The 20,322-nt window shown below is 42.9% G+C and overlaps 1 protein-coding gene across 2 annotated transcripts in view; it reads left to right on the top strand.

Annotated features, from left to right (window-relative positions):
- TMEFF2 (transmembrane protein with EGF like and two follistatin like domains 2) overlaps positions 1-20,322 on the top strand; it is a 213,335-nt gene that overhangs the window by 172,424 nt on the left and 20,589 nt on the right. For both annotated transcript variants that reach the window (XM_064515115.1, XM_064515114.1), the window contains exons 6-7: positions 3,361-3,509; positions 4,677-4,736. In XM_064515115.1, the coding sequence (XP_064371185.1) occupies positions 3,361-3,509; positions 4,677-4,736 (209 nt within the window). The remainder of the gene's footprint in view (positions 1-3,360; positions 3,510-4,676; positions 4,737-20,322) is intronic.

Genomic DNA, 20,322 nt, shown 5'->3' with positions numbered 1-20,322 from the left:
AAAGACTGGTCTCACAATGAAGATTTTAGCATGAGGTTTAGAAAAGCTTTGTTCTTTTCTCTTTTGCTGTGGGAGGTTAGAAAAGTCTTTTAAGGACTTTTTTTAATGATATCAAAAGGTGCAAAGAAATGCCTAATAGGCTCTGAAATGTCTTTGAAATCAGTAGGAGATAGGTCTCTGAGAATTTCAGAAATCTCCCACAAAGTGTTTACTTGCATCTTTAAGCATCTAAACACCTTTTAAAATACGTCTCTTAAAATCGGTTCCAACTGACATTGCTCTGAACATAGATTCCTGGGTTCTCTAGGCAGTTTTTAAATTGCTTCCAAAGTTGTTTAGATTTCCCCTAAGAGTGGCCTTTTGGTTTAATTTTCTCATCGACTTGATTTTCTCTTGACTTGAAACATTATATATATATTAACCTACACTCATTTTTTGTAGCAAAATGTTGAGAATTGAAGCTGTTTCTGAGCTGTTTTATTACAAAAAGGAGCATATGGCTGATTGTGTCCCATCTGAAATGCAAATGGTAGAGCTGCGTGGGAAAAATTCTGATTACTTGAGCATTAAATGTTTCCTGCTAAAGCAGGTTAGACGTGGCTAAGGCAGGAGGTTAGAAATGGCTAGGGTAAGAAATGACAAAGGTTAGTATTTCGGTGGAGCAAGAACGTTCTTATTACACTGATAAGAAAGTTCTTAGGAAAGTGACTGAATTTTGTTGTTATATTGTATATGTGCATCAGTGTGGTGGAAATTGTCACATAGGGAGCCAGACTCTTTTTTTTTACTGGTTATAAAATCATTTAATTTAATTTATAACCACAACTTTCCACCTTTGGCCTCACTTGGAGCTGAAGTTTTCTATATTTTGTGAATAGTTGGGGAAAACAGATTTACCCAATGGAAGGCAAGTCTGAAAGAAGATGAGTATTTGTTCCATTGATTTTCATTACAGTGGGCGCATTTGCTGAGGTCAGAGGCCAAAGGGAATGATGGGGAGAGCTGAGCCGCGCTGTCTGACCTTCTGTGCTTCCTCCCTTCCCAAGCCCTTTCCCCCAAAGCTTTTCTATTGCGTATGTCCCCCTACACTTCCACTGGTCAAAGGTGTCCAACTGTCTGATGTGAACAGGAGGCGAACTGACTTTTAAACACTTTCCTAAATCAAGCAGAGAGGCTAGCAGCCTGGCATTTTCCTTACTTAGCTTTCAAAAGCGCGAGCTGCGGAGCAGGCACTGCGAGGCTCAGCACAACCAGTGGGCTGCAGATAGGGAATCAGTAGCATTGCTTTGCCTTAAATGTCAGGAAGAGCCAGGAAGAGTTTAGATAACAGCATGGGCACAATTACATGCTCAGGAGGGCTGCGGCGGCTGCCAGGTTAGACCTCCGGCATCGTCCGCGCGCAGGGTCGCGTTGGTGTTAACGTGAGCGCTGCCGAGGCCGAGCTGTCTGTCATTCGGGGGGGCCGGGGGGGCTGAAGATTAGCACGCCTTTTTTTGCTGTTGCCCAAGGGTGTGTGACATGGTAACGAAACGGGAGAAACCTAGAGGAAGAAAGCTGCTGCCTGGTGTTGGTGGAAGTAATTAAGCCTCTCTGTCTTCTGAACAACGGTGAGGCTTGCGCGGCTCACGGTGTCCCCGTTAGCGTGTTAGTCCCGACCAGGAGCACGCTTCTGAGGCGAACCCCCGCTCACGCTCACGTGCTTTTGGTCCACACCGGGGAGCAGCCTGGGAGCTCACTAGCTGGATTCCCTGTGGCCCCGAAAATGCGCCTGGTGCCCTGCCACCGCTCGAGGCGTTAGCTCTGCTCCGGGGCTGGTCGGACGTCACCTACGGTGTTTGAACCAGGTGCTCCGAAAAACCCGGTGTGTCTGATGGTCGGCTCCTGTCGGGGTGTGCGCTCTGCTGACGCAGGCGCAGCCCCAGTTCCCCTGCCTGGCCTGGTCCCTTGCTGAATCCTGGCCTCAGGTTTGGTTATCAACGTCCTTCCAGTCTGCCACTTGCATCCTCGTGTGGGTAAGTTACTCCTCCGGCCTCTGTTTCGCGGAAGAGCTTCCCTGAGTGCCGTCGTTCCCTGTGCAGTGCGGCTGTGCGTGGCCCGGCTCTGCGGGCGGAAGTGCCAGGCGGCGGGGTACCCACGCGGGAGAAAGCCGGCTGCCGCTCTGAGCCGGCCCCGGCTCGCCTGTCTCCCAGCCCGTGCGTGAAGCCCTCCCCTTGGCGAGCGCCTCGTTTCCCCACGGCGGTACTGTGCCTGCTGATATTAAAACAGGGAAGGTTAGCCAAAGGTTTAGAGCAGTAACTGTGAGCATGAAGTCTGTCACTGTAACATGCACAGGCTGTAGAAAGTTTATAAAGAGTGCGGAGCTGCTGGCCGAGGCTGGGAGCAGGCGCTGATCTTCCCAGGAGCCGCGCCGTCCTCCCGGAGCGGTTTAGCGCCGGTGCTTGCAAGGCCTGCCGGCATCTCACGGGCTGCAAAAGGAGCCAACAGTAAGGCTCTGGGAATGAAGAGATTAAGGAGAGCCGGAGCCAGAGAGGCCGGGCACAAGGAAACAGAAAATGCACATGGCAGCAGGGCAACTCAAGCAAGCTTTAATGTCGCTGGCTAACCCGGAGCTCAGCACAGGCCTGTTTACCGGGCTTCACAGAGACAAGTGGGTAAGGCTTCTGGGTTGCTGGGTTATTTAAGTGCTTTAGAAAATGGCTGTGCACAAAGTCACCCCTGAAAGCAAAATTCCTCCGTTTTAACGTACAGTGCTGCCTGCACCATGCAGCGGTGCAGGGGAATCAGCACACCCCTCCTAGGCACGGGAAAGAATGCAGTCGCGTCATTAGTGTCAATCTCAGCTTCAGCAGGTGGTTTTATTTCAGTAGCATGAGATGTGGCTTCAGCATTGGACTTCTTATTAAGTCCAGAGTGTCTATAGCTACTGTAATTATTATCGGAATTAAATCATGAATCAATATAAAAACACACTTACGCAGTGTTACATAGGATGGGCAGCACCTCAACAGAGGCAAATTTTGTGGCTTCTTTGATTTAAGCAGGACAAAGCAGCTTGAATTATCTACAGATCTGCTGGGACGTTCTTTGGTTAATAAAGACTACATTTGATAATGCTGTGATTTAGTTTTCCATGTATAATTCTCATTTTATCTTTCCTTTTAATGGCTTTTCTTTTCTGTCTGCCCCCTCTCCCAGTATTTCATTTCCATCCAGAAATACAAATGACCTTTTGACAGAATTTTCCAATTCCATTCTGATTTGCATTGTACAGAAAGGAAACAAAAACACTTTTATTTTGAGATTTATTTATGATATCACAAAAAAAACTTTCTCATATTAGCCTTTTCTTTGTCTTTTCAGGTGTGTGTGCAACATTGACTGTTCTCAAACCAACTTCAATCCTCTTTGTGCTTCCGATGGGAAATCTTATGATAATGCATGTCAAATCAAAGAGGCATCATGCCAGAAACAGGAGAAAATTGAAGTCATGTCTTTGGGTCGATGTCAAGGTAACGCTCATAACAAAACTCATTTCAAAGAATGTTTTCAATTTTTGTTCAGAAAAAAAGGGACTGGAGCTGGCTTCTTATTTGGCACGTCTTACATTTCCATTAGATCTTGTAATTTACATTGAAGAACGCAGACTGAGAGAGGGGGCAGAGCCCTCCACGGTAGAGATACCAAGCCAGGCATGAAAAGTGGTGTTTGTAACTCTTCCCACACATTGCACGCAGCAGCAGGGCACTATCCAGCCCTGGACTGGAATCAGAACCAGGCTCCTTATATTTTGTCAAGAGCACCTTCCTCAGAGCTTTGCCCAGGCTCACCCTCCTGTAGGAGTTGCAGACGAATGGCCCAAGAGCCCCTGTAGATACATTTTGCCACCCAGAAAGGATCTTTTGTCCATCCCTCAACCGGAGCAGCACAAAGCAATCTTTGGAGGCCAAAGAATCGCTCCCCAGAGCTGTACTGGTGCTCGTTTCCCACGCAGCCTTGGCTGGATCTGTGATGCCAAAAGTACTCTGCCCTCCTAGACAGGAATTACATTGATGCCAGCTTAAGACTCACTGTGTTTCTCCATGAATGCCGTGTCCCTCAGTGCGCAGCTCATAGGCTGCTATATCACATATGTAACTCGAACTGGCTTTAAACACTGTATTTTGTTCTAAAATAAAAATGAAGAAAATCTGAGTCTGTTGAGGCTTAGACTCTTAATAGCTTTTTTTTCCCCTTAGCTTCTGACCTGTAAATCAGTACATCTACTTACAAGGCCATACTATACCTGTATATTAAACATGTTCTACTTTATTCCTATGTCTTTAAAGTTAACCACCCTACCTGACAGTTCATTTCAGGGTGCATATTAGAACTCCCCAATTACTTCAAATAGAGCAGAAATCACAACTCCTTCTTTATACTGGTGTATTTATCCTAGCTGCGATCTGTTATCACATATTGTTAGAAAAAAGTGTTCTCTTAATGGAAGAGGTTTCATGTTTCATTCCAAAAAGCCTGATCCTGCTGTTTTCACCTGCCAGGCCCAAGGGAGCCTTTCAGCCAGCAGTGATGCTGTGCGTGGAAGCAAAGCTGTGTTTGCCTGGGCAGCGGCAACTAGGCTATATTCTGTATCGAGTACGGGACTCCCAAAGCAATTCAACATATTTCTTTTTACACAGATAATACAACAACAACTACAAAATCTGAAGATGGGCATTACGCAAGAACAGATTATGCAGGTACGGTTCCTTTTCTGTGAGAATCACAATTTGCAAAAACTATGTAAATCACTTTTCTCTTCTGTTTGCTAAGATGAGATGTCCTCATCTTCTAATATGTTTTTGTGTATTTACTATTGAAAAGCACATTGTGTTCTCATTGCTGTTTCTTTAGCTAGAAACAATCCTTCTTCTTAGCAAATGGGCCCCTTCCATTTTTATTAATGTACAGATATTCTGGACATAAAATACTTGTTTTGATAGTGGAAATAATAAATGTTGTAAAATAAATGTAATTGCCAGAATTAGGAGACATTAAAGTTGTTGAATTAGAGTGCATAAAGGTTTGCATGTTTTTGAGAGGATATACAGACATAAGAAAGTGAAAATACAAAGCAAAGTGCAGCACAGCTGTGGCACTATGAAACGTTGCCATAATAGATAATATTACCTGTCTGTGTTTGACTGTAAAGTTAATAAGGTTCTTAAAATGGTTTTTTAAAATGATAAATGGCTTTAATTTATTTAGAAGCTACAGTAAAATATAGTGGCTGAATAGCCCTTTATGGCATTTGAAATTAAAAACATGTAAATGCTGGTGAGATTTTCTTTATTGAATTTTCTTTTGGGACTTTTTTTACACCCTTTATCTCAGAGGATTGATTTAGGAATGTGCGTGTGTGCGTGTGTGCACGCCTGCGCAAATATTCGGAGCACGAACTGAGAATTCAGGCATTTGAGAAGGTATTGTGAAAATGCGCCGGACGATGTATTCATGGCTTAAGTTTGTGATATTTTTGTATTTTGAAAATAAGTATTTAGAGAGAGTATTATTTAGCTGTGAATGACTGGATTTACCTGAGGAGCTTGCTGCATGGTTTAGGTGAAATCCAGCTGATTGCTTGGCAGGTCTTAACATTTCTTACAGTAAGAATGCTTTGGCATTGGTTAATTCAGCTGGTCATCTCTTGTGAGGGTGCTTTGTGCCCAACATCTCTGCACTGATAGAATACCCAAGAGTTAGAAAATGATTGTTCTGTTCCTGCTTAAAAAAGATACATGATGATTAAAGCATACAGATAAAAAAATTATGGCTCAGTGAACTAGAGGAGGGGCAGGGGTAGGGGGTAACTGTAGAATGAAAACAGCATGGCTGGACTTCTCTATAGAAAGCAAATACCTCGATTAATTTTCAAAGGAACAAAGATGTGTCATGGTCCAGATATTTCCCATTGCCAAGGAGACCTTCCATGGGTGAAGAGCCATGCCAAGAAAGAAAAATCTTCACTGTCTTTCCCCAAAACCTTTGGTTACCCTCAGCTTTTTCCTGGGAGGCAGCAGTCAGTTTTCTTAAAAAGCTGGAAGGGCTGAGGTTGTATCTTGTGGCAGGTAGGAGACACAGCAAAGTAGACCAAAATGATTTATTTTAAATTAGAAATAAGGACAAGTAATACTGTTGTGTTAAATCCTTTATCTTCCTGGCTAGAGAACTGAGGAGAGCACTGGAGTCTCTAAGTCAAAAATAAGGCCTGCAGCCCCTTTTTAAATGTTGTGCAATATATCATACACTGCTCCTGCCTGGTAGTTTAGCTGTAGGAGGACAGTGACCCACATCACCTAGAGTGAGGAGACAGCACATTTAAGAAGTAAATGAGTGGTAACAAAAAGGGAGGAAGGACAGACTGAAGATTAGGGAGAAGTGGGAAATAACAGTAATGACAAGGGAAAAGACCATACAAGAGAAAGCAAAGGCATGGGTCATGAAGGAAGAGGAGCACAGGAGGCACCTTCAGATCATAAGCAGGCAGGAGGAAGAGAACAGCTCGCGGTCAGGAAGGAAGTGAGATTTCAGCCCACGCTAGAAGGGAGAGAGAGTGGGCAGCAGTTCTGAGAAGAAAATCGATTGCAGTGAAGAGTTGTCGGAGGTTAGAAGTTGAGCAGGGAAGACAAGGAGAAACTGGGTTGTTCTGCAAGGAGGAGGGTAGAGGTAAGACGCAAATGAACAAATCTGTAATGGAGATGGTCTCCAAACATCAAGAAGTGCAAAGAAGTCTGAAGGAGTAAGGGAACAGATGGCCCAGGGAGACAAAGTGATGGGGGCCTGTGGAGCTGAAAGTGCTGGCCAAGAAGAAAAGCCATTGCTTTCTTAATTGAAGAGGTCCTGACATTACCCAGCCCCAAGGCACAATGCACCTAAGTCCCCTAGAGCCATGGGAGGGATGGAAACATCCTGAATCATCAGTCCTATCTAGTAAGCATCCGTTTAGTACAGAAAGGCATTATACCTTAGAAACTAATTCCTAGAGGCTCCTGTTACGATTCAAGCTCTAAAGGACTTTGGGGTTTTCAAGGGCAGTGAGTGTGACTGTATAGCCTAGGCTGAGTTCATCTCTTATCCAGTGATTTAACCTGCACTGCACTAATTTACACAAGCTGACAGTGCATCTTTTTGTGCACTTAGATCTTTTTCTTGCCTACTTTTTGATATTTACATATGCTAACTGCATGTAGCTTGAAATATGGCAAGTTCATGTGGAGCAATCTGCATGCCTCCAGTTTCCCCAAATGTTTGTGGCCTATCCCCTCTGGGGAACCCTAGAGAAAAGCAACCACTGAGGAGAAAGAAAGCTCTAACAACTCCAGCCTTTAGTAAGTTGTTGGCCAAATGGAAGACAGCAGTATAAAACTGAGGCTCAGCAAACATTCAGGCTTCAGCATTTGCCAAACAGGGAGCTCCATGCCATCCTCATGTTCACTGACGTGCAGAACTGTTTGATTTTGATTGTTGTAGGAACATTGTATATGCTTCTTTTTTCCCACCTTAATATCTCCTTGGAAGGGAAATGCTGCCTTGATTATAGAGAGCTTTGTGTGAAAAAAATCACTGTGCCTCTGAAGTAATCTCTCCAAACCAGAGCATTTCCAGAGAATACTTTTGTTCTAATACTAATGCTGCTAAGAATCGCAGAGCCCAAGAGCACTACGTGCTTTTAAAAACAGTGACTCATATGAACTGACTTTCCCAAGGGAGAACATAGCAGTGGTTATAACTGATGTTGTCAATTATGCTAATCCAAATACTCTTTGTAAAGACTGTGCTAACTAAATGGTACTGGTTTTTCCATAAACGCCCCTGCACACTCCTCTGTGGGGTCCCAGAAAAGCAGTAACTTTGAGAACAGCCACACGTCCCTAACACTCATCTGATTTTTTTCATACTGAACTATTAATACCGTCTGTTCAATCAGTGTCTTTGCTCCCTCCTGTTCTTCTTTCAGGCCCATTGATCCTTGTTAATAAATGCATGAATCTCTCAGTTTGCAAAACTGAGAGTACTCTTTCCTTTGGAGCATTAATCTTCACATTAAAGTTACTTTTTTTTTTTTAGACACTCTTATTTTATGCAGGCAAGATTTACTCTAGTATTGGAAATAATGTCAAAGATGCGTGAAAATGAAATGGCCTGTTTTCAGGAAAATGAACACAGGAAGAACCAGCTTGCAGGAGGTGGCCATTCCCTGGCCATGTCCACGTCTCCCAGCGTACCAGGCCGCTGTTGCCATGACTGCATATACAATAAGCGTTAAGCACAGCATCTCTGCGCGCCTGCGTGTCTGTCTGTCTGCATTTGCACGTCCCTGGCATCTCTCATTTTTCTGAAACCCCAAAGTATTTGCTAGACTTAAGGGGATTTTTCACTCTTTCTATCAGATTGTTGGTGTTTATCAAGTTTGTAAAATAAGATTTAGTTTTAGTCAATAAATGAATGGATGGGATTTTTCCATCAAATCCAATAGAAAGGTACTTCGTTTCACAATTTCTGTGAAAGCACTCTTTTAAACACTTTAAGCGTAATACATGTTTTAGATTGTACTATCTGAGATGAAAGCCCTGCAACTGATGTTTTGGGGAATTTCCCTGTTATATGTGTAAAGAAGTTTGCAGTTTCGGTGGCATTTTTGCATAGTATAGTACTTTCAGAGTCTAGGCAATCAAGAAGTTTTCATCTTGTTTGTTCATTTGCCTATTTATTTTTATTCTTCAGTACTTATAATCCCTTCTTAAGATCTGGATAGTAGCAATTATACCCCTTACTGATTTTATCCTTTTTCATTATTGAATTATAGAGATTTTTTTCCAAGCCATTTTGAGCACTATAAAGAGTAAGTCAGTATGGATGAGCCATATTTCAGTGTTATATATTCATGAAAATTGTCAGTAAAGACACTGACAAATTTGATAGAGCTATTCAATAATATGATCTTCCAAGCCAGACAAAACTCCCTGTATAATCATTGATTAGATCAAGCCTCAGAAGCTGAACGCCAGCCACACAGTGAAGCTGATGAAAAGGGGAAAAAGACATTGAGTAGGTTTCAGCCATGACAGTCTCCCTTGGTGAAAAATACGCTTCCACAAATGGTCGGTTTGATCCGTATTCTTGGATTCCGTGCTAGCAGCAAGTTCGCACATGACAGCAGCCTCCAATAATGCCTTTTGCAGTCCCCATGGGTTTGGAGGCTCCCACTCGCAGACGGTGGTGTGGCCTCTGCCCCTCAGGCCGTCACTGCTCCTCAGCTGGCTCGCAGCAAGGTGGCCTTGCTGGGCCGGCGTAGCTGCGCTGGGGACACTCGAGTGAGCACAAAAAGCTGTTTTCCGTCACTGCACCTGTGGCAGGGGAGGCTGTTGCCTGTTGTCCCCACTGGTTTCCCTTAGGATTTTAAGTCTAGTCCGCACTCTCAGCTCTTTTCCAGGCTGTTTCATGGCACTGGGCCTGGATTCCTAGGTATACCTCAAGTGCTTGGGTGTATCATCTGGCAGACACCTGTATTACTGAAGCAAACTGAATGCTCCACCAAACAGGGCAAAAGCCACCTCAACATGTGATCTTCCCTTGGCTGGGTCAAGAGTCTTTAACCATGCCTTTTCCAAAATAAATGTAGCATAATATTTATATATGAAAAAAAAGAATATCTTCAAAGAAGAAGCAAGGGAAAATGTGTTTCCCATAGTGTAGAATCATGAGAAATAGACAGCAAATGCGGAAGGAGTGTCAGCACATATTCTGATAGAAAAGCTCAAGGATGAGATCGTAAATTCAGTCTTGGAGGAAAGGTCTTCTGGTGACATGATCCTGAGTCACCTGTCTTGACACAGGCCTTCTGTAAGTGATGACAGCCCTCCTTAATATGAGCTTAGATTATTGATGCGTTCTATTATTTGTATTATAATAGTATCTGACTGAGAAGGGGAACCATCATGTTAGTTTTGTACCTGAACTCAGTTTCGTCTTCAAGGATTTTGAGGTAAATATAAAAATGCCAACAGCAAAATTTTCAGGTGATGCAAAGACTGAGAACTTAGGCAATAATGGTGATGCCAGAGTTACTCTGAACATTTGGGATCGGTTTGGCCTTTTCAGGCAAAAATGCACTTCAAAAGAGCCAAATGGAAAAGTATGTATCTACAAACAGAAAATGCAGCATGGATCTCTGGAATAGGGAGCGGTACCTTTGAGAGGGGTTTTGATTATAATGTAGAAGTATTTTCAAAGGGAGTTGGTAGCAGTTATTAGTTTAGCTGGAAAAAAAGGTAACAAAAGTCAATGGCTGAAATTAGGGCCTCTGATACATTGGTCAGACCAGACGATCAAGTGGTGTACTCGGGCTTCTGGGCTTTTGAATCTGAATGTAAAATAACATTTACTAAATTTTTTTTTTAGTTATCACTGTTTGATAATTGCCATACCTGAATATATCTGGCATTCTAAAAGTGTTGCTGTTTTGATACTTTTCTAGTAAGAATTCCAGATTCATATCCAGTGAAGAATCAATTACTAGATGCTGGTGATTTTCCACGGATCCAAAGCTTCCTTTGCCTTTTGTGGAAATTGGGTTACATCTTGGATGGTTGACAGGATAGGGAGTTTCTGCAGAGCCATGTCTCCACTCTTCGCATGGAAGCTGAAGGCTTTAAAAATCAAGCAAACATTTACCATCACGGAAAGTAGTATAGACTTTTCTAGGACATAAGAAGTTTGCTGTAGTTTAGTTTAATTTATGTAGTGCTATAAAACGCATACCAGAAAACTACTCCTATTCAGGGGCTCTCTTGAATGATTTTCAAAGGTTAGAGAACGATCGGCGTGGTCGGATAGCACGGTGGTCTCTAGGCCATTTACTGCCTTTCAGCTCCTCCGCTGTTGTTCACAACCTGAGGAAAATAAAAGAGTGAAGGTAGAGGCCAGCTGGTAGGTTAATAAATCTTGTTGTCTGCTACTTTGGAACTGAAGTGTGAGTAGCAAGCGTCATCAGTCGCAGCTACTCCTGGGCCCCCACACCTTCACTTGGCCCGGGAGCTTTTTTTAAAAAAAATTGCAGCTGCTTCTTTCTGTGGTCTAACTGCCTGGTTTGCAAAAGGCGGAGTGCAGACGGTCCCCCCACTCCTGCGTCTTTCTGTGTCATCAGGAGAACTGGATGCTTTCTTTTAAAAATGTGGAAAACTGGGACATCATTGTAGTTTTCTAGATGTGGGAGCTGCAGGTGTAGGGTATTTCAAGACCAGTAATAGTTGCATGTAGTATTTTTTTTATATAGAACACTTAAGTATCTTCAGATCCTGCTTGGCTCCATCTTATTTAAATCTACGCAACTTTTCTGTAAGAGGAAAGAGGCAAACTGAGGTAGAGGTCACATAATAGCTTCACAAACAAGTCCTCTGCCAGGAAGGAAACTGCAGCACTCCCGCTCCACAACATGTGATTTAACAACATCGCTGCTAACAGTCTTTTCCTGAGGAGCGTGTAAAATGAAAACAGGCTTATGGAGATTTTAAAAACAAGCCATGGGGAGTGAGAAATATTGCTCATTTAATCTGCCAGCCTCAAGAGGATACCTCATGAAATATGAGAGTTTTTCTTTAACTTTGAATTGTGTATGACAAGCTTGGTAAAAATGCGCCCTGTTTTGGGAGGTTTTGTTTTTTTGTTTTATAATGAGAGAAGCTGTGTCTTTTCAGTACTTGGGATTTCCCAGTGTCATGCTCATGGAACCAGTAAATGTTAGCATTAAAAATTAGTTCTCAGTTGAACTGCTAGACATGTCCTTACCCAGCCTTATGGGGCTCAAGTAGCATTTTCGTTTGTGCCTTTAAAGCTTAGCTGATGAATGTGAACAGAAAGTTGCAGAGCTGGTTTATGCTTTCTTTTCATAATAAACAAATTCAGTCATGTTGCAGTGAGCATTATACTGCAAGCTGTTTGCTTTCTACACAAGCACGCTAATCTGAAAATGCAGTGTGTCCAGGCTAAGAATGTGAGCTGTAGGAAATAAAAAGAAAAAGCAAGCACCAACTTGTAACACCAATACTGGCATGGGCAGCCTAATAAATACAAATTGGACCAGACTAATACAGTGTTAGTAGCTTGCCTCAAATGTTTAAGTCCTGGAAATGAATTAAGGGGTCACATTTCATCAAGATTTGGGGGTGGGGAACAGAATTTGTAATGCAGGTATTTTTTCCCCTCTGGGGTTTACATTAGAACTGTGCAGGATTTATAAATCTTGCTACAAACACTGGTTTCCACTTTTTCTACTTTTCCGTTACTGTATCTTAGTTTTTGCGTTTTCCTTATACTATCGTGTAACCAGTCCTCTGTACCATTACGCTCTGTTAACAGTTATGGATAAACACAGAAAAGGTATTTGCAATACAGATGAGCAGACCTAAGAGCACGTAAGTGTTCCTACAGACTCTGCTGTTCGAGTCCCAGTCCATAAACACATCATATATCATTTATATATTTTTTGTCTTATTTGGAATGTAGAAATCCATCCTCTTAAGCAAATCAGAACCTTTGAATACCCACTAAGCTTTTTGTCCTCTGCTTGTGAACAGTATCTGTGTATTGCTCATAAGCTCAAAGAGGGGTAGAGCTTGCAGAGAAAGTAGACTTTCCTTCTTACACATAAAAATGCAGTTCCAAAAACTCAGTTCACCTTGGCACAACTTGAAACATTCTTGATTTCTCAAGTTGTCTTTAACCAGATACCTTTTTTCCTAAATAGGACCAGGTAAGGAATACCTAGAAATAATTAATGTAGGATGGGACCCTTGGAAAAACAGTTTCATTGTCCCCAGTCGTGCTAGTTGTTATGCTCACAGAATTTCTTTTTCCAAGCCTCTGTTTTCAAGAGGCTTACGGAAATGAAGAACCAGCAACATGACCTACAACCACTACAAAACTGCCACATATACGTGGAATTTGCGAGATACACCATGATGCTTGGCCTCACAGAGTATCTGTGCCTTCTGAAAAGTTTTGCTGCCATCAAGGAAAAGGTTATTTTATACCCAAGTAAATCAGAGTGTGGCATCTAGTCAATACTGTGTCTTTGCCACCTCTTATACAAGATACCCCCTTCTTGCAGGTCCCTTCTTTAAGTTATATCAGTGTTAAATAACAGAACTGTATATTAACTGAGGCTAATGATGCAGGAGGAATCTGGCCACAATGGCCACAATTTGGCTTTCCCAGATCCATACTTAAATTTACTGCAGACAGATGCAATCCGACTTCATACCACAAGTTGCAGAAGCTTAGATATTTTCCCCTTTGGTGTTTAAAAGAAGTCTACAGTCCAGTTCTCCTGGAAAACGGGGGACAGAAGTGGTCCTGGAACTACTCAAAGCGTGCACAGACATGTCTGGTAGTTACTGTGAGGCAGGGCGGTGGCATGGCTCCTCTTTCTGAGCGCTTGGTGTCCCTTTGTCATGGCTGGGCTTCAGGCTCCCTTCCAGCTGAGGCATCGGCCCAGAGAGCAGCACGTCGTTCACACTCCATAAAGATTGTGGATACATGCTGTGTTTGGCCTTTCCCCGTCGTCTTTTCCTGGTGAAGGCATTTCCCGCTGATGGCATCTTCTTTCCCTTCTGGATCGTTCCCACTGTGCCCTCCCCACCACAAAAATGAGAAAAAGTATCTGAGACAAGCCTCTGTTCACCTTTCCCAAGGAACAGGCTGGGAAAATTACCTCTGTTCCCTGGATTCAGGGAGGAATTTTGCGAACCCTTGGCTGCGGCCTTCCTCCTGCTCTCAGACGCTTTGCTTAGCTCGTGGGTTGTCCTGGCAGGATGCTGGTCAAGACGGTGCACCGCAGCTGTCTGCCACCCGCAACACTTGTTTGAATTAGTTAATGGACATTAAGGAGCACCACAGTACGTTTTTATGCCTAGCAGCTCTATTTTAGGACTTGTTTCTGCAAATATCCTGCTAGGAATTACAGAGTCTTCCCAAGGATCTGAGAATTAAAGTTAGAATCATGTTCTGGAATATCCATTTTCAGGAAACATCATCATTTTAATATTTGTGTTTGATCTAGTCTGAAACGAAAATAGAGATTTTGAAATATTCATAAAATGAATTTCTTCAAAATTTTGTTTAGTGGGATATTTTGGCATTCTTCGTGAAATGTTAGATATCAGAATATTAGGAGATGAAAGCATGTGACAGTTGAAATAAATTGGCTTTACACTAAGGAAAGTTGCTACTTGGAACTGACTGAAACATCATCTTTTGTCAAAGGCGTATCATCATGTCAAATTACAACACAAACGTGAGATAATCTGATCATGCAGACATGTAGAGTGGTAACCTGAGCCTAAAGATAAATAAGGCTTTAACCTAGACTCAGGAATTATAGATGCATCTGGTGGAATGGAAAAAGATATGCTTGGGGAAGAAAAGAAGGAATTGGTACATTTATTTATTTTTAATAAACCTTAAGCATTAGACTATATGGAGGAAAGAAGCAATTCTTGCCCAGTTGAATAGATTTCGGTAGAGAAAATATGGACAGGTATCTCTCCACATGGTCTTCATTTTGTTGAATTCACTTTTGATTGGTTTCCCTCCTTTTCTTCACATATATCTGCTAAAAGCCATAGCTTGCACTGATGATTTCAGCAATGCAACGTACCTGCTCTTTTCTTATTTCTTAAAGAAACATGCATCAATTATTTGGTGTATTCATTGATGAAACCTCTAGTGAAAAAAATCTGTTATTTAAGAAAAAGTGAAAATGTTTATAGGAAGCAGGAAATGCTGTAGGAGATAAAACATTGAATATCAACTATACTTCCTCAAATGCTTCTTTCCACAGAAGCACTTCTTTGCTTTCATGAGGAAGCCAGCCGTGGTGGATTTGAGGCACACGTCTGTACCACCAAGCAAGTGGAAGCTCTATTAAAAACTAAGTTTTCAGCAGCAGCGTTTACCTGCCTAGCAAGATGATGTCTTACACACTTGGGCTGTCATTTTAGCATGTACCCATCAGTGTTGAATTAGTGTGAAACTCTCTTCCTCTAAATATAACAGCTGTAAACAAAATGTGCTATTATATAATCAGTGGCAGTGCCTTTCATAATTTTATCAACACTGAATTGGAATGCACTTCTTTGCCTACTGCTGCAATGACCGGCCTTAGCCGTTTTTGACAGCATTACATAACACTAAAATATATTTCAAGATGAAAAAGAATTAAAACCCTCCCCACTGTTTTAATCTTCCTCTTCTATTTTGTCTGTGGTTTAAAGCTGTGTCAGGTGTACATCCAAAACACCTCCTCCCCAGGGTATTTCATTTACAATTTCATTTAATAATGGAAGTGTACTTCTATCTAGCTGTGATGGGAAAGGATTAAATAAAAATATCATTCTAAAATCAAGTAACCTAAGCCTAGCCTGTCTCTGTGCTCTGCAAATGAAGTAGCTCTGGAAGGTCTTGTTATTAGTCTATAATAGTGAAACTGATAAACTATTAGCATTTTGTCAGCCAGAATATCTGCTAAACATTTTCTGCAGATTGCCTCAACAAGAACTGTGACTGTTTTTAGACACATCTGGCACTGCAGATTTTTTTTCCATCCTGCATTTCAGTGATTTAAAGGGCCTTGGCTGGGCAGAAGGATGTCAGCTGTTTGGTTTAAAATACTGTTATAAGAGTGAACAAGATTTAAAGAGGCAGTAGGTAAAAGTCTGGCCTCATTGAAGCTAGTGGGAGCATTGCCACTGAATTTAATGGCTTTTTCATCCATTTTTATTTTTATTAAATTTTCCATTTCCAGAAATTGCCCTTTCTTTTCCATTGAGCTTCTCCCACTTTGAGTATTAGTGTTAAGAGTGAGTGCTGAGATAAAGTAGCAATCCCTTCCTTTACACAGATGCCATCTCCACAGCTCACTTCTGTGGCAGTTACGTAAGACCATAATGATGCATGTGTGCATATAAAAATAGTAAGTGCAGGTATTCATTTATAAAAAAGACCTCCTTAATAGACTTTCTGGCTACGCTTCAAAATGGGTTTTGTGACCACTGATGAATTTCAGCACCTCTGTGATGTAAAGAAACTACTCTAATCTTTATGGAAAGAAATAGCAGGGCAAGCTCTGTGCTCTGTGTTGGGTCAAACTAAAACGCATCAACGTGTCGCAGGAGGGGGGAGATACGGGCTTTCTGAAGAGAAGATTTCCACTTTGTCTTGTCATTGCACAGTTTCAAAGCCGATGAGAAACAAGGTATGTTTTTGGTAAAATAGGTAAAAAATTATAACAGTTTTTGCTGCAGTAGCATTTTATATTGTTTTAGCATTTTCTCCTATACTTAAAATCGGGAATAATAAAGGATATCCTTCCAGCTTCAGGCATGGAAGAAGAAGCATATTGCTGAGTTGGAACTTCTAAATTATAGTCTGCTAAAAACTGAAGCTCTTAGCCGCCACAAAAGACAGATTTTTAACAATAGAACAGGGCAGACAGAGGAGGCAAAGCTGTAGATCCATATGGATCCATAACCATCACAGCTTTATAAAGCAGCACTCAGGAGACACATGAATAAAAACAGAGCCTAGCAAACTGAGCAGTGTTCATCCCTCAGAAAGCGCAATGCTTTCCTTTGTACGGCGGAGTGACCACAGTTTTGCAACATGCCAATAAAATGTATTTACTTTTCTTTGCTGAATAACCTGAACGAAAGCAGTGAAAAGCATTGCTGAAAGCGTGCTTTTTAGTCAACATTGGCCGTATCTCTGAGTGACTATTCACGGGCCATTCAGGGTCAAGCTCTCGCAACTAAAATAACCGAGGGTGGCTCAGCGGATTTGCCAGGCACGAGCTTCAGGCCGCGTGCCAATACCTGCCATCCTCCCTGGTGGCAGCAGGCTCTTTCACGCGCGCTGGCGTTGACGCACACCAAGCCCCTTCCCAGGGCACTGTCCCTGCCGGTGGCGTTTCTTGGCCAGCCCTTACGATGGACTTCATCTCTCATGCTTTAGCAGGCCTGTCCGTATGCGCCAGGACAACCCCACACGTCTTGTCCCTTCTCGCCGGTGGCTGTCGTGCTGCTCATCTGCTCAAAATCTGCAGCTCTGAACTGGCGGGTCTCTCCGTGAGCTGACCGTGGCACTTTCGTATTGCTGTGGCATTGCCCTTGGGAGCAGACCGAAAACCATCCTTGATCCCCTCTCAGATGACCAGTGGTCCAGAGTAGTTTCAGCCCTCCCCACAAGCAGGTGGCCCTGGGAGGACGCGTTGCACCCCACCGCTGCTTGTCCCCCTCCCTGTGCTCTTTAATTGCGACTGTGGCCAGAGACTTGGGGTCACGCAGCAGCCAGGCCGCCCAGGAGCCGTGCGGGCGGCAGCCTGCTGTGCACCTGCTTTCAAGGGAGTTTCTCAGCGTTTCTGTCAATGCTGAGCACGCTGCAATGTTTCATTCCCCTCGGATGCCAACTGAACAGTCCTATGCAATTTTTCTGTCTTCGAGTTCCATATATAGCAGATATGTATTTTTACTTCAGTCTCCTGTTTTCTTATCCATACTTCCCCCAAATTCTGCTGCTCTTTCTTCAGTTTCCTGGATTAATTTGCTCAGGCAGCATAGTTTTACAAACACAGGTCCTGCCTTAACGAAAGAGGAGGGAAGGGGGCTGCATGGGTGTCACACTCAAGCTTGGCAGCCCCTTCCTGATGTGCACCCCCAAAAAATAAAGCAAACAAAAGACCACTACAAGTAATCAAAACTGAACATAAACTTAGTGCATAACTAGGGCTGTGAAACTTCAGGCTGTCAGAAGGATTGAAGAAAACACCTTGTGGCCAAAATGGCATCTCTGACCTGTTTGTCCATTCTGTCACCTACTTCAGCTAACCTTTCCATTTCTTTGCTTGCAGTCAAAACTCGGTGACAGTTTTGCCTTTCATATTCGCTTTCAATTGTAATTTTTTGAGTTTGTGTGAAGTGTGCAACCAAACAGTAAATTCTTGTAACATCGTGCTGGCAGGCCTAAAAGGAAGTGTGAGACCTTTTCAAATACTGCTTTCTGCCATTCATTGATCTCGGCAGAAAACAATCCATTTGGACCTGGAGTTGCTATTGGAAATTAGGGGACAGCCTAGTAATTGGATTAGGGTATGCCTTTATTTGTAGCAGTGTCTCAACACGAAGCTCCTGTTTTGTTTCATTGATTGCCCAATCTTTCTGCCATTGAATGCCACTCACATAGCTGAAGAGGCAGAGCAAAGATTGAGGGAAAATGTTATGTGTGTGTGTGTTCCCATGAATATAATCAGGTAAGTACAGATGATAAGCACATCTCCATACAAACACAAAAATACGCTTTGTTAGTCCACAGCAATTGTTACCAGCATAGTCCATAAGAACTGGAAGAGCCACCAGTTGCATCGATATTGATGTTCCTGCCAGCCACCTTCTCAGGTGCCTGTGAGGGTAGAACTTGAGGACATTTGGATCCCGTGTGTGAATCTGAGGCCTTTGGAATCTGCATTATTGAAGGGACTGGAGAGGAGAGGGACAAATAGAGTTTGACTTGCACATTCGAGAGATGGGTAGGAAACCCTAAATTGAATTTGCAGGGTGTGCACCTAAGAAACACTCTGGACTCAGTCATGTACAGAGCACACATCAGCCTGGAGACAGTTGCAAAGCTATAACTTAAGGCCCTAAAATATTCTTTTTCTGCTAGTCCTTCGGAACAAATCTGCACTGAAAGCATTGATTACAACTCTTATGCAGTGGATCATTTTCTTCCATCGGAGCCATGCCACACATTTTACCTCACTGTGTTTATGAAATATGTCCTCAGACAATTTAATGCTCCTTTTTCTTCCAGCTCTCTGAGCCTTGCACATAGTCCTTCAGAGCAGTTCAGAAGTCGCAGGTGGAAGGCAAGGTCGCTTCTGCCATGGCGTGAGACCCATGCCAGTCAGCCAGGCACAGTCCCACTGGGCACCTTTTTCCTGCCATTTCATCACCCTCAAGGAGGAAAGATCATATCCTAGGTGGGCAAAGCTGCGGTTGCCTTTGCAACCACACACTGTTTTATCCCATGGGCACCATAAGCCCATGAGATAAAAAAAAAAAACACTCCCCCCCCACCCCTTGCTCGCACTTCTTCTGAGAGTGAGAGACGCAGGAAACATCATTAATCATGCAAATTGTCCCTGTGGCAAAATGATCTTACTCCCTTCTCACATCAATATTCTTGACACCCGTCTTAAAACTTAGGTCATACATATCCATCTACTGCTAGAAAAGTGTCAGAAGGGTAGAAATATCCCTTCACTATTTTTAGGGTCATATCAAAAGTATTTATCAGCTTTCTGGCACCTCATCTAATTTGTCATATTTGATGCTGTCTACCAGTCTGGGGGAGGGAGGAAATGAAGTCCTTTAGAAACCACATGGCAGATGGATGAAGCTCCATAAGCTGCAAGGAACAAAATTGCAGCATGGTTAAAAGTGACTACGCGGGTGTTGCTCTCCCTGAAGGAACCTCCCTGTTGCTGCTCTTAGGAAGTCACCTCCTGTCATCTTCTCCAGGTCGGCAGGCTGCAAAGGGTCACTCGAGGGGGTGCTTCGTCACCACCCCGGTGTTTGCCTGCAGGGCAGCCAGGCCGAGCCTCGGGAGGTTGGAGATCTGCTCACTCCCGTAGAGCAATGCCGATTTATGGCAGAACTGGCAGCTGATTTCTGATTACTCCGCGCTTCACTTTTAGTGATATCAGCACTTCCTCGTGGTGACAAGGAGGTACCGTTTCCTTCAGCTTATACCCTTGGCAGTGTATCACAGTGCAAATGTGTGTGAGGCCGAGGCTCAATCTGTGTATTCATAATTCATACTATTCATACTAGTTTATATGTGAAAGATGTTGATATTTTTGTTTTTCAGTAAAAACAGTACTGTTTGAAAGCTATCCCAGCTCCTTTGTAACATGCAGCTCAAGCCCCACATCAGGCGATAGAAGGGCAGCTCCTTTAATGTACAGGTAGCAGGTTCATCTGCCTTGTGAAATGAAATTTAGATATTTTCCTAGCACTATTGCTTTTTAGAAGGCAATGTGTTCAGGCTGAAACTTTGCCCACATGCCATCTGCTTCAGCCTTATCTTTCTTTAAAGAGAAAACTGAATATATAATGTCCACTTGGCTTTCACAGTGTTATGTAAGGTTTCAGTTTAGTTTTGCATTTGCAGTTTTGGAGGCCCCAAACAGCGCTTGGAATAAGCTCTTGCGTTTATTTTCAGGGAAAGATTGGT

The sequence above is a fragment of the Dromaius novaehollandiae genome, chromosome 7, assembly GCF_036370855.1.
Source record: "Dromaius novaehollandiae isolate bDroNov1 chromosome 7, bDroNov1.hap1, whole genome shotgun sequence".
Taxonomy (NCBI): domain Eukaryota; kingdom Metazoa; phylum Chordata; class Aves; order Casuariiformes; family Dromaiidae; genus Dromaius; species Dromaius novaehollandiae.
The sequence above is the reverse complement of the archived record's forward strand: the minus strand, read 5'-3'. Positions and strand labels throughout refer to the sequence as shown.